General features: G+C 37.5%; 1 protein-coding gene and 1 long non-coding RNA gene across 10 annotated transcripts in view; one reads left to right on the top strand and one right to left on the bottom strand.

The window, feature by feature from the left end:
• The window catches only part of GABRB1 (gamma-aminobutyric acid type A receptor subunit beta1), a 128,759-nt gene that overhangs the window by 44,453 nt on the left and 69,041 nt on the right, over positions 1-15,265 (bottom strand). For all 9 annotated transcript variants that reach the window (XR_004240106.1, XR_004240107.1, XM_032108834.1 and 6 more), the window contains one exon: positions 14,132-14,352. Coding sequence is in view for 7 of the 9 variants with exons in the window: in XM_032108834.1 (XP_031964725.1) it covers positions 14,132-14,352 (221 nt within the window). In the remaining 2 variants the exon portion in view is untranslated. The remainder of the gene's footprint in view (positions 1-14,131; positions 14,353-15,265) is intronic.
• The window catches only part of LOC116443929, a 55,328-nt gene that overhangs the window by 35,471 nt on the left and 4,592 nt on the right, over positions 1-15,265 (top strand). The window lies entirely within an intron of this gene.

The raw sequence follows: 15,265 nt of genomic DNA, 5'->3' as shown, positions 1-15,265 counted from the left end.
AACAAGTAAAAACCTCCTTAGATGACACAGATGCTTTTTACCATAATGTTAAAATACTGAATTTAGACTGAAGCTTATAAAACAAACTCTTCTGCTTATGTTTTCTGAATAGGAGGATTTTCAGATAAGAACAGGTTGTTTATGGTGTTTAATTCTCACTTTGTGTTGTTTCATCATAACTTTTCTGTGTTGCATGGCTTCTTGAGTCCCAAGAGGTAGTTGGGTAATTTTACTTGGGTTTTTTTTGGTTGTGGGTTTTGTTTATGTTTTTGTTTTTGTTTTTGGTTTTTTCCCTCACAGGACAAGAGGGAAATACAGTAAGGCATTGCTACTTGACTACTGTGTCACATTTTCTGTTGAATTTCATAGTTCAGAAGTTTGTCCCTGAACTGTTTTGATGATGTAAGTCATAATAAATTACATAGGCATTCTTTCATCAAGATAAACTAATAAAAATGTAGAAAAGTAGGAAAGACGTGTCAACCTGCAGGGTTTTGTAACTTTCAACCTTCTCCTTTCCATCCTGTATAAATTTTTGCTATCATTCTCATGTCTAGTAGCTAAACACCATATTATTGCTAAGGGTTAGTGTCCAGTGGTTTCACAGAATGATTTCTTTCCCTTCAATGTTTCCTTATGTTTGTATCGAAGGATGGATTTGAAACCTTTAGAGGAGAAGGGTTTAAAAACAGGTTTGGAAATGTTACATTTTCAAGTTCATACATTGCATTTTCTACTGGTTTCATACATGCTTCCTGCATTTAATTTAAAGTTGCTTTGGAAGGGAAAATATTTACATACACATTTTACTTCTTGTTACCTTTACACAAACTAAGTGCATACCTGGCATAGGGAAAAGAACTGCGATAAGTTTTTCCCTTTGATCTCTTGCTATGGCCAGGACTGTCTCTTTGAGTATGCTAACAGCTCTTCAATTTAGCAAATAATTTGCTTATACTGATAAAATTTCCTACAGGTGACTGAGTATAGCAGAAGATTGAGTTATTCCCCATGAAAGCAGAAAGTCTTGAATAGTGCTGTGCAGTGTTCAGGCAGATTTACTTATAATCTTGTGAGCATGCAGGCCTTTGATTTTTTTCAAGAAAATGCTTTGATATTTTCACTGGCATCTTAAACATAAGACTGACATTTTGCCATTAGGAAATAACAGAAAAAATGAATTAAAAATGGAATAAAAGATGACTAGTGAGTGAAAGCTCATACATATATATCAAACAGCCATCACCTCAATGCTCACAAAAACCAGAAACTTCCATCGCCATTGAGAAAACATTTCCAGCTTATAGGGAGACCTACAAAATATCCTCAAAGACTAATCTGGAAACTAAGCTTTATGTCTGTATCATTCACAACCAGAAGAGTGAAATTATATGGGTACAAAATACTTGTGGAAGAGGCTGCAGTTTATAACCCAGGCAGTTCAATCGCACAGAGCTCTGAATGGCCATACCTGACAGAACGGAGGAGGTAGTGACCACAGAATGGGTTGAAATATTTCAGATGAGTTTTTTAGGAAAGAAAATACTGATGATCTGTGAGTTACAAGAATCGTTCTAACATGTACTTAGCCTGAAACCTGTTGGTTTGGTTAGACCTAAAGAGGAGCTTGTGTGCCTGAAAACTTCTCTATATTTTTTCACTTAAATTAAGTGGTGCAATGAAAATAATATTCTTTCATGAAAGACAACAATTTTCTTTGGAACATGTGTCACCATGTGGTCTTGAAATGTCTGAGTTTTTGGGCTTGCCTTTTTTTTTTTTTGGTACATGTGTTAGTCAAAATGAATAAACCCAATTCTGTTTATGTCTTCTTTAATGATAACCACACAGATCATCCATCAGTTTGGATCCCTCCAGACAGCAGATAGGCTGTCCATTTGAATCATTGTCATGAATTCCCACAATAAGGAATATTTCAAAGTATTTTGAGTATTTAAAGTAATACTAAGCATGCATCTGCTATGCAGAGTTCTCCTTTCTAGTGATTTGCTTATGAGAAATTAAATAAGGTTGCATTAATATACCATATATAGCATAATTAAATATTACTGAAACATCTGTGACACAGCTTCAAAACAAAACCCTTGTTTTCTCACAACAGAATCCCAGCAGGGGGCTCCCAGGTAACACAAAAATCTGTAGCAGTCTTAAGATGCATTTGGTGCCCACACTTGGACACTTGGATGATAGCATGTATTTTAAAACTTTCCAGAATTTGAATTAAATTAATCCTTAGAGTAGTCTTTTTTTTTTTTTTTTTTTTTAGCCTTTTACTTAAAGCAGGTTTTAGCTGCTGAACTCTTTTGGCTCATCTTGAAGTGTTTCAGTGGGAATTGTTCTTCCTTGCATCCAAAGGTAGATGGTGAAAAGCTGAAATTTTTCCCTTAGGTCTTTCAAAAATCTGGCTGGTACAGGTCTTGTGCCACTTTAGGCTTAACTCTACCTAATATCCCAGAGAGGTACCTTGGAATCCTTATGTGCTTTAGTAACTCTCTGTAGGTGGGTTAATGTATACCCTGTGTTATCAAATTATATTAAGAGCAGAATTATTAGTCTCACGTAAAGAAATAATTTTAAAAAATGAACTATTTCTGTATCTTTCTAGAATCCTACCAAAAAAATAAAAGTGCTAGTTTTATAGCTTTTTCATTTACTTCTTTCACTGAAAGACTCAACAATTGGAGACCTTGTAACAAGACAAGTAAGCCAGTAGCAAATTGTATTTGAAATTAGGCCAGCTGGGGTCAATGCAATATTTCCTAGGAAATAAGCTGGCAATCTTTTCTCTCCCCTCTTTCTATATGAAAAAAGTCTGACTAGAAATTTGTCAGGAGTATTTCTTCAGAAACATTTATTCAGGTATGGAAATATTTCTTACAGAACAGTTCAGGACTAATAAAATGGAAATTGAGATTATTTTTTAATTGGACTCCAAAGGCGTTTTCTGATGGAAGAAAATAACAGGAAATGGGTTAGACATATTTGAACTAAATCCTTACCAATAAAATCTGTGCAACTTTTTCTTTCTGTCCCTTGACCAGGAGATATTAAAACTAACAAATACAGCATTGAAGATATATGGGTGATTTAACTGGATAACTGTTAGGCCTTTAAAAACCTGCTAAATATTAGCTCTCATTTTACTAAAAAATAGCTAGCCTTAAGCTATATGGTCTGTTGTTTGTAAAAAGGTTCATCAACAAACCTGAGAACAAGTTTGAAACACCTGGTATCTGCTAATAAACCTCAAAATACTAAGTTTACCACACCAGATTTACTTTCCAGGTTCTTGATTTACACAAATATAGTATGAACAAAACTGGAAGTAGATTTATGCTTCCAATATAGCCATTTGATCACACTGTCTCACATAGTTTACAAATCCATCTATCTAAAGACTATGAAAAATGCTGCATTTGCAGTCTCCTGTGACCATGCTCTCAGAGGTTGCTAGAGAGGCTCTCCTAAAAGAGACATCAGCAGCATGCATCAGAGCATCAGAGAGTTACACTACCCAGGCCTGAGAAGTTCCAAGAGCTGAAACTTGCCCAGGTTTCTTCTCCTTGTGCCTTGATACATGGGAGATGTCAGCTTACCCTTGGTGTGTAAGTTATCTTCTCAGACTATAAACTTCTCTGTCTGATGTATACAACTGATAGTAGTATAAGAGGGCATATATATTTCCTCTTGGATGACTGGTGTGTCTCATTGAACTGAGACTATTGGTATGCATGTGGCCTGGAAAAACTTGTCTTTGGCATTTTTTTAGGAATATGACGAACTGGACACTCTGCATATGTGGAAAACATACAGATTTGCAATAAGGAAGCACAAATAATTTGTATGTGTTTTGATTTGGTTTTAATTGTTTTTTTCTAAGAGAAACTAAGTATAATGAGTGTATACTCCTACTGACCTGACTCTAGAAAGCACATGTGTGTTTTTCATTTGTGTGCCTGTGTTTTATTTAGTAGTTTGGGTTTTATTTTGTGTATGTGTTTTCTGTTGCCATTGTATCTGGAACTTTGTTGTTTGCTTTTGTAATGGAATTTCAAGAATTGGAGCCAATGTTTTGTCAGTGGGACATGTTGCTGGTACTGAGGTTGGAGACTGACTGCCATGTTACTCTGACCTGTGGGCAGGTACCTCAGCTAAGGTGAAACCAGCCACTCTGGGGGTAGACAACCCAGGTTGGGGGAGCTGCAGCTGATGTTGCTGCCTGATGATTTACCCAGAGATTGAGGATGGTTCCCTGTCAGCTCAGACTCCTTCGTAGGTCACTCCCACGTACATTTACCTACTATATGTTTTAAGTGCTAAATGATTTTCAAGTTGCTTTGTCCCCACTTTCACTCTTGCTTTAGGCTCTGAGTAACTCCAGGACTTCTGATATTTCTAGATACTTCCTTGGAAGATCATGTCTAATTATATCTGTAATCCAAAACTACATGAATTGTATTTGAAGTACCTACCTCCGGTCTGCTCAGCTTGATTTCCCAGTCTAAGAAAATGAGGTCAGACTGGCAGTTTAAGACGAGGTTGTATTACCAATGCTGTAACAATACTTGGTAATCTTACCTTATTAATGGCTTTATAAATGAAAGCATTTTATTTGTCACATATTTTGCCTCTTAAAATGAGGTAATTTTGTCCTAACAGTTATAACACCATGTATGTTGATGCTACAGCAGAAGTGCCAAATACAGGAATGTACTACTGTATTTTATGGGGTAATTAATTTTATATTTTACATTTTATTATACTCAAGGGCTTGGCTATTATCTAGATCGTGAATTCTCCTGCAGCTACTTTTAAGCCACGCCAATGATATTCGAGAAGAAAGGCTAATCCTCTTTTTAAGTGGAGATATTTATAGAAGAGTAAGGGTTAAAGAGAAAATACCTTTCCTGAAAACATTTTTAATGCATTATTATTTGCATCTTTGCACTGTTCTCAAAATACGGATTTTAATTTATTGTAAAATTACTTATAAACACTGCATTTGATTGCTGTAGTGAATTAAATCAGTGCAGGGATGCTCTTCACACTAATATCCTTAAACACTTCATATGGTACCAGCCAACGTTCTGTGTGCTACAGCACAAAGCAGACATGGCCTGATGGCTCTGGGCTTTGTGAGCAAGGGGATGTCTCTAGGAAGAGCAGCCCCCACAACCTAGCATCATTTATTAATTTTTCCTTTTTCACTTTTACGTCACTAGTAAACAAGCTGCACCAGCATTTGTTCAGGATTTCAGCAGCTTTCCAGGTAGTGTTTATCAGGGAAGTGCTTGTCTCTTTGAGAGAACACTTAAATTAAGACCCCTCCCTCTTTTGTATCTAAGGGCATTCAGTTTGGAGCAGGTCTGGCAAAATATTTTCTATCTCCCCTAGGACTTTAATTAACCTGCCTGATATAATTATTGCACAGAAATGGTACAGATTGATCCCTCATCCCATGCCCCTCTGATTTTTGGCTGAACAACTGTTTCACTGATGTCATGAATCAACATCAATATAAATTAAGTAAGAGTGAGGTCGGTTTTAAGCAGCTAAAAACTTATATTTTGTCCTTCAGTATTAATTGTTCTTAGCATGCTTAAAATGAATAGTAAGTAAGCTAGAAATCTGCAGCAGAGTACAGATTTAATTACTGTCTCTCGAAATTTTTATCATTAGAGGGAACTGCTTTTTATTAAATGGCTTTTTAATGAACTTCAGGACCTGGAAAGCACACATAATGTGGTATGTACCTAATGTATGGTGATAGGAAATATACTAAAATATGTTAACATATTGGGACTCAGCATAGATCTATTTTATGTACCTGTGTATAGCCTTATATAAAAACATACGCTAAATAATCTGTACTGCTAACAATATATTTCAGCTATATAAGTTAAATTGCAGTGGTTTTTAAAATGTTTTTGCCTTTTTCTTTCAAAAATACATGTAAATCTTGTAACTGTATATGTCCATTTGATGTTCCTTGCAAAGTATAAGCAGCAAGAAATGTGTTAAAAATCGAGTATTTCAGGGAAAAGGCAAATATTATGACATTATGCAAACTTAAGCACTAACTTCCAGAGTATGCAGATTAAGTATGTGCAGCTTCAATGGTGTGTATCTAACTGGCCACACTGAAACAGCAGGAGTTACGTGGCTCAGTTGTGAAAAGCTTGTGAGGATTTTCTTTCTGGTTACTCAATTATAAGATATCTCTGCATCTGAGCTTTTGCGGTGTGCAGAGGAGAAAGCTGAGCTAGCAAATACACAAAAGTTCCTATCTCATTTAATGCCTACCCCTTAAAAGCAAGTAAAGAAGGAATTACTTGTAAAAACTTGCCTCTACTGCTATCGAATGAAGTGATTCTTAGACTGTGTATATAAATTTATTTGAAATTCCTCTTGATCAAAAGTATTTCAGTGCTATTCTCGGCCATTAAATTCTTTTTTCACTTGATTTTTGTCTCCCAATATGTTTGAGCCAACCGTAATAGTGTTATTTATACACACTAGAGATAAGCTTTGGTGTGACTGGAGTTCTTTTAAAAGTAAGACGTAGTAAAAAAAAATTGAAGACCACTTTATTTAGAAGTGGGATTTTGATGCAGATCAGGTTGACAGTGAAAGAGTAATAATTTCAAAGTATTGGAAGATATGTGCACTTCTGATATGGGAGAAAAGAAGGACTTGCTCAGATTTAGTAGGCAGAACATAGTCTGTAAAACAGAGGATAAGAAAATAATCCAAAACCTATTTATACCAAGATGGTAAGAGATTATGTGCTGCCTAGAAAATATGTAACCCATACTCTGCAGTGTCTTTCAGCTTTACAATTAAACATTTGTTAAATATTGTCTCATAATTTTTAATTGATATCTCTATAGTATTAATGAGGTTAAATAGTTATTAAAATATGAGTATACTTAAATAGTTGACATATCATTTCAGTAATCTGAATTTGATCTAGAATCCGCTTGAATTAGGTGGTCTTTGAAAAAAGCTTAGTGGGCTTTGCGCTACAAAATGGTTATTTAGTTCTTCAAAGTGCAGTACTTGATAGCTGCAATCAATTACAGCATCTAAAGCTTGTGTTGAAATTCAAGCCTGTGAAGCCAGTGGTGACTCCACCAGACTGCTTATGAACTTCAACTACTGATTACAAGAGCCAACGCTCATATATTTAAAGCTGAGTCCATGTTCAGTACTTGTGTTTCTACTGGGTTTTTTTTATACACTCTCTGTAGAGATCAATTCAACCTGAAGCGTTTCCTCATCTTCCCCAGGTATTAAAAATACTATGTTACAGGGAATAAAAACCAAGATGGGTGAAATTGGAGGAAAAGGTTCTAAATCAAATACAGGGAATTATTTGGTAACTCAGTATATGGAATTTATGAATAGTTGCTCCCCACAGAGTTGTGTGTTTCTGCCACGTCTGCTGTACACTGGGGGTACGAGGGGGGAAGTTTGCTACATGTGCCACTGGAGGGAATTCAGTCCGTGTTCGTCCTCTCCTCAGGGGTGAGGAGAGCACCTCTTAGGGGGATGGACAGCCATTGGATTCACCCTGGCTGTTTCTGAGGCTATTTGTGCTAAAGGAAGAGAGCAAAGCTGTCTCTGAGTTACACCTGGGACTTACCTGGCCTGGTGGCCAGAGAGGACCCTAGCTTTCTTCTTTTTTTTTGAGTTTTCAGCCTTCCTTTTCCATTTGTGCTATTTATTAACTACCAATTAGCCACTTAAATTTATTGAGCCTGCCATCTCCATTTTGTGTTTGATGCTGATTCAAACCTTGATGTTTTGGAAGAAGTACTTCTGGTTTGTACATGGAAGCCCATAAGCAGCTGGAAGTTTTCTATTTACCTGCAGTAGTAAAGGTCTACATAAATGATGCCACATAAGTTTTAGGTGTTGTACTCACTTTTGTCTGAAATTTCCTCAGTTTCATCTGTGTGCTTTCAGTTATATAGTACTACAATGATATCTGTCTCAGGTAATTTTAATCAAATGATGTTAAAGAATTATAAAATACTGTGTTGATTGTTATCTTTCATTTAGCATAATAAGTGTGAGTAAAGTAGTAATGAGATTGCATGGAGTTATTTAAAAGATGTGTAGATATGGCATTTAGGGACATGGTTTAGTGGTAGACATAGCAGTGTGAGGTTAATGGTTGGACTTTATGATCTTAAAGGACCTTTCCAACCTAAACTATTCTATGATTCTGTGATCATCTTGCACCAGCCATGCCATGGCCTTATAATTGGGTTACAGGCCAGGAACAGGAGATGACAATAGGATTGACAGTGACACAGACACTTCAAACAGTCTGCAAGTAGCTAAAAGGACAAAGAAGACAATCTTTCTGCCTCAGGATCAATTTGCCTTGTCCTTTTCCTCCTTTTTTTATCTTTTGAGTTAGAAGAATGCTCCTAGCAAAGCACTGCCTGTGATAAGTGTCTTGCTGACTGCCCAGCAGGCACATATGCTTGTTTAAGGTCTGTTGGGAAGAAAGTTTGCAGCAGGTACAGTGTGATCTGTTGCAGGCTGAACAGGCATCCAAAATGTGCATCTGAACTGCCCCTCCCCCATCCCTACCCCTTTCTAATAGCTGTACATTGAGGAATGTCTTCATTTGCCCATGAATCCTGAAAACTGACTCCCCAAGACTGAAATGTTTTGGGAAGTGGAAGAAATTATGAAAAACTGCTTGACTTATTTTTGCAAAGTTCTTGTATATTTCTAGAGTTTAAAAATATAAAAGGAGTCCCAAATTGCGTCTTGCGAGTCTTAAAATGCTCACTGCTAAATCTCTTTGCATTGATATGTGGAAGAAATACTTTGTAGCATTTTCAAAATGATCATCTAATAAAATACTCCTTTATAATTTGCTCTGTATTTTTTCTGTAGTGAAATAAAGTGTAGCTTTTTATTTCACTATACAGATGACATGGCTTTTTATTATTTAGAATAACTGCAGTCTTTTTTTTTGGTTGGAACTGTTTAGTAACACAAGTAGGACAATCTATTTAGTAGTAAATAGGCTCCTTGCTGCCATGATGGGTTGTCCTCAAAAGGACTCAAGAACTGACTCTTTAAGGAAATCCGTGAAGATGTTTGAAGGAAAGCCAAAACTCCATAGCTTCAAATCATGGCAATGCAAAAGCAATCCACAGACTATGAAAATTTCACTGCAATAAAAGATGTAAACAACTGTCTAGCAAATTTCTTTAGTAACACTCTCAGCTATATTGCCAAAATTGAGGTAGTAAAAAGGCAAGTTTCCACTAAAATTAACTTTCAAGATTATACTAAAAGCTAAACATTCTGCATTTAAATACAGCTTTTCTTGCATTCCACCTCTGGGATATGCTTCCATGGATATTACATGAATAAGGGGTTAGTAAATCCAATGTTAAATGGATCAATTCTCTGATCTTACTGAATTGGTTGGAGGTAGGTCAATTTGTCTGCCAGTGTTTGCATCACAGAAAACTTCATTTGTTTAAAAAATGGTGAAATAAATCCTTATTTTGAAGACAAAGATTATTCTTCCCCTTGTCCTCTTGCAGTTGTAGCAGTGCCTAACAAAGTGGCATCCTCTGCTGCAACAGTATAAAAATGTGTGGTCTCAGTGAAACCAGAAGTTTTAGATGGTCCAAACCAGCTCTTCACATCTTGTCATGATATGCTCAGTCCCCCTGTCTTGAAATTATGTGTCTGAATGTCAGAAGGGAGAGAAATCTGTGTACAGGTGTCGCTGAAGGTACGTTACGCTTCTTAACAACCCTTCTGAAGGATATGCTCCTTCCAATACACCACATGAAATTCTGCTGTTGCTTATTGTGGGGCAATGTCATGATAAAAGAACAGATGTCTCCAAAGCAACAAGGTGTCATTGTTCTGCTAGTCAAAATCTGCGAAGAATTAAGAGGTGGCATAAAATACTAGGAAAGGGTGATTTAAATCAGAGCTTCCATTCCTGACATCATGACGTAAGAATCTGAGTACAGAATTCAGTACAACAAATTATTAATGGTTCCTTAAATATCTCAAAGACACATTACATGTCTAGCATCTTACTTGGGAAAGAGTGGAGAAAGGAGAAGCAAAAGAAGCAATAGTATGTATTAGTTTAAGAATCTAGAGCTTTGGGAGGGATTTCTGGAGAATCTTGCCTGAACAGGCAATAACAGTAATGAGAGACACTGCTAGCACCAGAAGGGTTAGAGCTAATGGGATCCAACCACTTGTTAAAAATGGGGAAGAAAAAAAAATAATCCAGTATTTTACCAGCTGTACTGGTGCCAGGCTGGAACTGTCTCATACACCAGCCCCAGAGTGCTGCAGGTTTGCACATTGACCCAAAGGGATTTTTTTCTTCCTCTTAGGAAGCAGGCGGCTATGTCGCAGAGAATTGTAATAGCTGCTGGTGGGAGTACTTGATAGAAATTGAAGAAACACAGTCTTTAGGTACATATTACACAACAGTGACACTCAACTTCCCTGGCATATTTGAAATGAAATTCAGTGGAAATATTACCATGGAGTTAATTGTGTGTGTAGTTCTTGGGTGAAAGGATGAAAGAGTTACTTGGTTAGTAATGTTACACATTTTTTTACCACTGTGAACAATTAACAGAACTGGCTTTTGAAGCAAGAGACATAACAACAATGCACAATTTTAGATGTCAGAAGGCTTAGGAATATTCTGTGTCTGCACAAGTTTATAGCACACATTGTTCTTTAAACTGTGGGGACATAGCAGCTGAAAGTTACTAGAAAAAATAGCTAAAGGGATGTTGAGTTCATCATAGAAATAATACAATAATGGAGACATACTGTAGTGATAATGCTTTGGTACATGATCTAAAACCAGTCCAGTGTATCATGTGCATGTTTCCCTTGTTTATTCATCTGTAAAGCCAAATGGTTAACCTTGGTTTATTCTTCCCCAGCTCTGTTGAGGCTGAACATTGCATCAATGGCAAATTCCTGTGTATATGGGTGCAAGCAAACAGGTTATTTAGAGCTGTTATGATTGTTCCAATTTCTGTTAAAGAAGCCAGTAAAATTTCATAACTGAGCCTGAACGGAAACATTAACTCTGGACTGAAAATAGAAAAGCTGTTTGGGGAGCAGGAGGCATGAGGGAAAGGAAGCATTTAAATCATCCTTGAGATATGGTTTAAGGCCCTAATTTGTGGGGAATTCGGACTCTGGTTGCAGCATAATTGGTGTTGTCTTTCTTGTTCAAGTCATGCCAGGCGATGCTCTGTCTTCAGCAAGGAAAATGAAACTCGCAGGTCACAACCTGTGTGAGAGGTTTGGTGATACTGTCTCCATGCTCTCTACTACACAGAAGCCAAATCAAGGTAATATACTGCAATGTTTCTTTTCCACTTGTGAGACTAGATTGGAACTGTGCTCAAATTTCTGACAGGCAATGCTGAATTTTACCTAAAAACATTTTCCGCAGTGTTTTCTCATGTTTGTTTCTTAAGAGGCATATATGTCATCTGGAATATGAAAAAATGATGCTTACATGAGCTAAAGGTAACCTACAGGCTGACAGAAGCATATTTATTACCATGAGGAAAGTGACCACTCATAACCAGATGCAAGTTTAGTGCAATAATTGCCATCTGTTGTATGAAATTTTTTTTTTATGTATCTTAACTTCAATTTTTCTCCTGCTCATCTGTTATTTTTGTCTTTGGTTAGATCTTGTGGGATGGGGACACTACATGTGTTTTCACTGGCAACTACAGGCCAAAGTCTGTTCACCAGATGTGTCTAAACAGTTGCCTCGTCCTTGGAGAAAACATGGTGCATCAGCTTGAGCTGTGAAAAAGACTTGACAGCTCAGCATCTCTTTCTGCATGTTGTTGATGATGGCAACACTGTTAAGTGTATATGGGCCCTTCTGGCAATACTTGGCCGTACTGCAGCCTGAGACCCGGCTGCCTTCTCTGGGCTGAGAAGGTGGGGAAGCCCAGAAACCTGGGAGAGTTGGAGGTTGCTCCTGTGGCAGTGTGCATTGAGGGCATGAAGCAGGAGTGAGGGAGGAGAAGGGAATTGCACAGCACCAGACTGCGAGTGGAATATTGAGTGCCCTTCATATTAGTGTGGGATTTTCTGCCTCGTTTTGTTTTGTTGTTTGTTTTGTTTTCCTACACAAGCAGTGAGGTATTGAATGGGGTATTAACTCAAGGAGCTGCAGCTGTTGCAGAACTGCTGCTTAACTATTCAAATGTGAATGGCTATTCCATCATATAAACTAACAACCTTGTTATGCAAAGGTGACCATCTCTGCTGTTGCAATGAAGGTTTGCCTGAGCACCTCTGAGAGAAAGAGCATGGGCTTTATGCTCAGGCAAGGTCACAGCTTCTCAGCTGTGCTGCTGTTTTGTGAATGAAACACGTGGTAGGGCTTGCAGCAGGTTCACCAGATGTGTCACAGCTCCTTTTGCTACTTCTGCAGAAGGCTTTTATTGATACCTGACATATGGCATGTGTGGGGAAGCACATCCATGGCATCATTTCAAGGTGTAGTTTATAGTGTGTATACGACTGCTTGTGAGGGAGTGCTTGGCTCTAACACACATTCTTGCCACTGTGCAAATTCTGGAATATAAATATAGTTAGTTCCTGGCCTTAAAAAAGGAAAAAAGAAAAAAAAAAAGGAGAAATATTTTGAAAATTTGTCAGATCAGACCAAACAGTCCTCTCCTAAAAACTGTCCTGCAGGAGTCAGTTTAATTGAAAGGAATTTTAGGAGGTCTGAAGGCAATGAGGAAGATGTATTCTTCAAATGCTCAAGTTCAGCAGATGATAATGACAGCCTTTGGTCTAACAGCTAATTCCTCATGGGTCCCGCATTTTCTTTTTCACAACTGAAATCTAACTGTACCAGAACAGATCTGGTTGTATTAATATTAAAGTGCCTGTGTGGTTGTTGGTAGCAACTGATGCAATGCCTGGGAATCTGACAAGTTCAAAAGTAAACCCACAACTAGTCAAAATAATAGTTTTTAAAGCATTTTTTGTTTCTTGAGAAGCTTGAACTGATGGGTTGGAAGGCTTTCTTTGCATGGTTAGTGCTGTGTTTTAAAAGGTTATGTTTTTATAGGCTAAGAAGTAATTTTAAAATTCTATTTTCACTAAGCTCTAAGTTATACTTCGCCAAATATTGTTTTCATTTTGAATCACTGCAGCAGTTTGTTTTTTTTTTTAGTTCTATCTTAGGTACAATTTTGAGGTATTTCAGCTAGGTTTTGTGCTTTATGACTTCTTTTCTGATTAATTGAACTATGCTTCCAGGTTTATATTCTCCAAACATTATTTTCACTGTTGAATGATAACAATGATCAAGGGTTGTTTCAGGCAGGCAATATTATTTCCAAGCAAAGCTACGTTAACTTCAAAAATAATACAACAAAGGCCTACTCTGCAGAAATCTCAACATAACAAATAACTTGGCTTAGTTTTAATTTTACAGTTGTGTACCTTGTCATTAGATCGTGCCTGTTCAAACTTTAGGATATATTTTTATCTACAGGGGTGAATGTGGTTTGCACTGTATGAAGAAGCAGTTGTGGTGTGAAGAAGCAGTCATAAACCAAGGCAGGTTAAAGAAAACTTAGGCATACAGATAGTATTTAAATAATTTATATAAATTTACAAATATCTCCTTTGTATTCCCTACCAAATGTTGGTCACGTTTCTTCAAATGACTCCAAATTTTAATTTCCCATTGTCCTAAAGAGCTGCTGGAGAAATTTTAGAAGGAAGGAAGCGTTTGTCTAAGCTGTGATTGATTACCAGGTGAGAACCATAATAAAGATCTTTTTAATAGTTTTCACATACTCAGAAGAGCTGAAAGAAAGAGGCATTTGGCTTTGTTAGCTATGGCTCTAGCTATTAAAGGTAGTGTTGCTGCCATGTGGAAAATCCTTGGGTGTGTTGTGGTTGACTAAATGGAGTATGTGGTGACTCATACAGCGGCCCTGAGAAGGTAGGAAAAAAGGATAGGAAAGTGGCATTGGTTCTACCTGCACTTCTGCCAGCACAGACATAGAGCTGATCAAAACACCCAACATACCGTAGGCCATAGAGGACTGTCCCATCTGGATGGAGTCGAATCATTCGGTTTTTCACTGTCACCCCATGGACAAATGATTTCTTGTCATTTTGGAAATACGTGTCCGGCACCCAGAGCTGGTCAGCCGCTCTGTTGTCCAGAGTCAAGTTCAAAGGTATTCCAGAATAAGAGAGCCTTTTATCCCTCCAGGACTGCTGAAAGTACATGGTCAGTGTGTAGTCCTAGGGAAGAAACAAGAAGGGCTTTTTGTATTTTCATACTGATTAACTGACCAGAAGTTTATTTTTAGATGAGCCTCAGTAACTGAGTATCAGTAGCAATAGGAAATTTAAGGATCATTAAGGCATTGTTGCCATTAGGCATGATCATGGGTCTTGGCTTGTTCATGCTAGTGTCAAACTTGACACTACTCACCAGTGGCAGTGACTGCACCAGGCTTTCAAAATCTCTTGGCCCAGAGGGAATACACAGCACATTTGGGTCTCCAGTCTGTGGATCAAACTTGGTTTCTAATTTTTTTTTTTAATGTGAAATGAGCAGTGTTTAGCTGACCTCAGCCAAACAGCATTGCATAGCACTGAGGATATTCTTCTGATATTCCCTCCCTTCATCTTGAAAGATTCCCCCCACACTTCAGAAAGGCCCAGCCCTCCTCAGAAAGAACAAATACAACCTCAGAACATAAAGGATAACCTCCCATTCCACCTCTGCTGGAACTGCCAGATGTAATGACTTTAGATAGCCAGGCATATCTCGTCTCAGCCTGAGAAATGTGGTGCTTTCTGTCCTTGCCAATTTGCTTTTACCATGTAGAAAATCAACACCTTTTCTTAGCTAGCATGTTATAACTTCAGTGAAATACCATTTATGCAGCCTTGCAGCTTTCAATTTGTCTGAAAAGATATTGTTCTAAAGGCTTATGGTCTGATTTACTCTCTTGTATATGTCTTTCTGGGAAATTGGTGATTTTAAAGGTAATCAATTTTTTTCAAGCGGAAAACCCCATGTACTTTGTAGCTCATGGAGTTCTTAAAAGATGGTTAGAACAGCAGTATGTGGACTATTAGTTTGCTCTTCCTCATTGCCTCCCCCAGCCCTGTTTTCAAGTGACAGGTCACTTTGTCACACATTTTT

Source organism: Corvus moneduloides, chromosome 5 (genome assembly GCF_009650955.1).
Source record: "Corvus moneduloides isolate bCorMon1 chromosome 5, bCorMon1.pri, whole genome shotgun sequence".
NCBI classification, from domain to species: Eukaryota; Metazoa; Chordata; class Aves; order Passeriformes; family Corvidae; genus Corvus; species Corvus moneduloides.
This window is presented reverse-complemented; position numbering and strand designations above follow the sequence as displayed.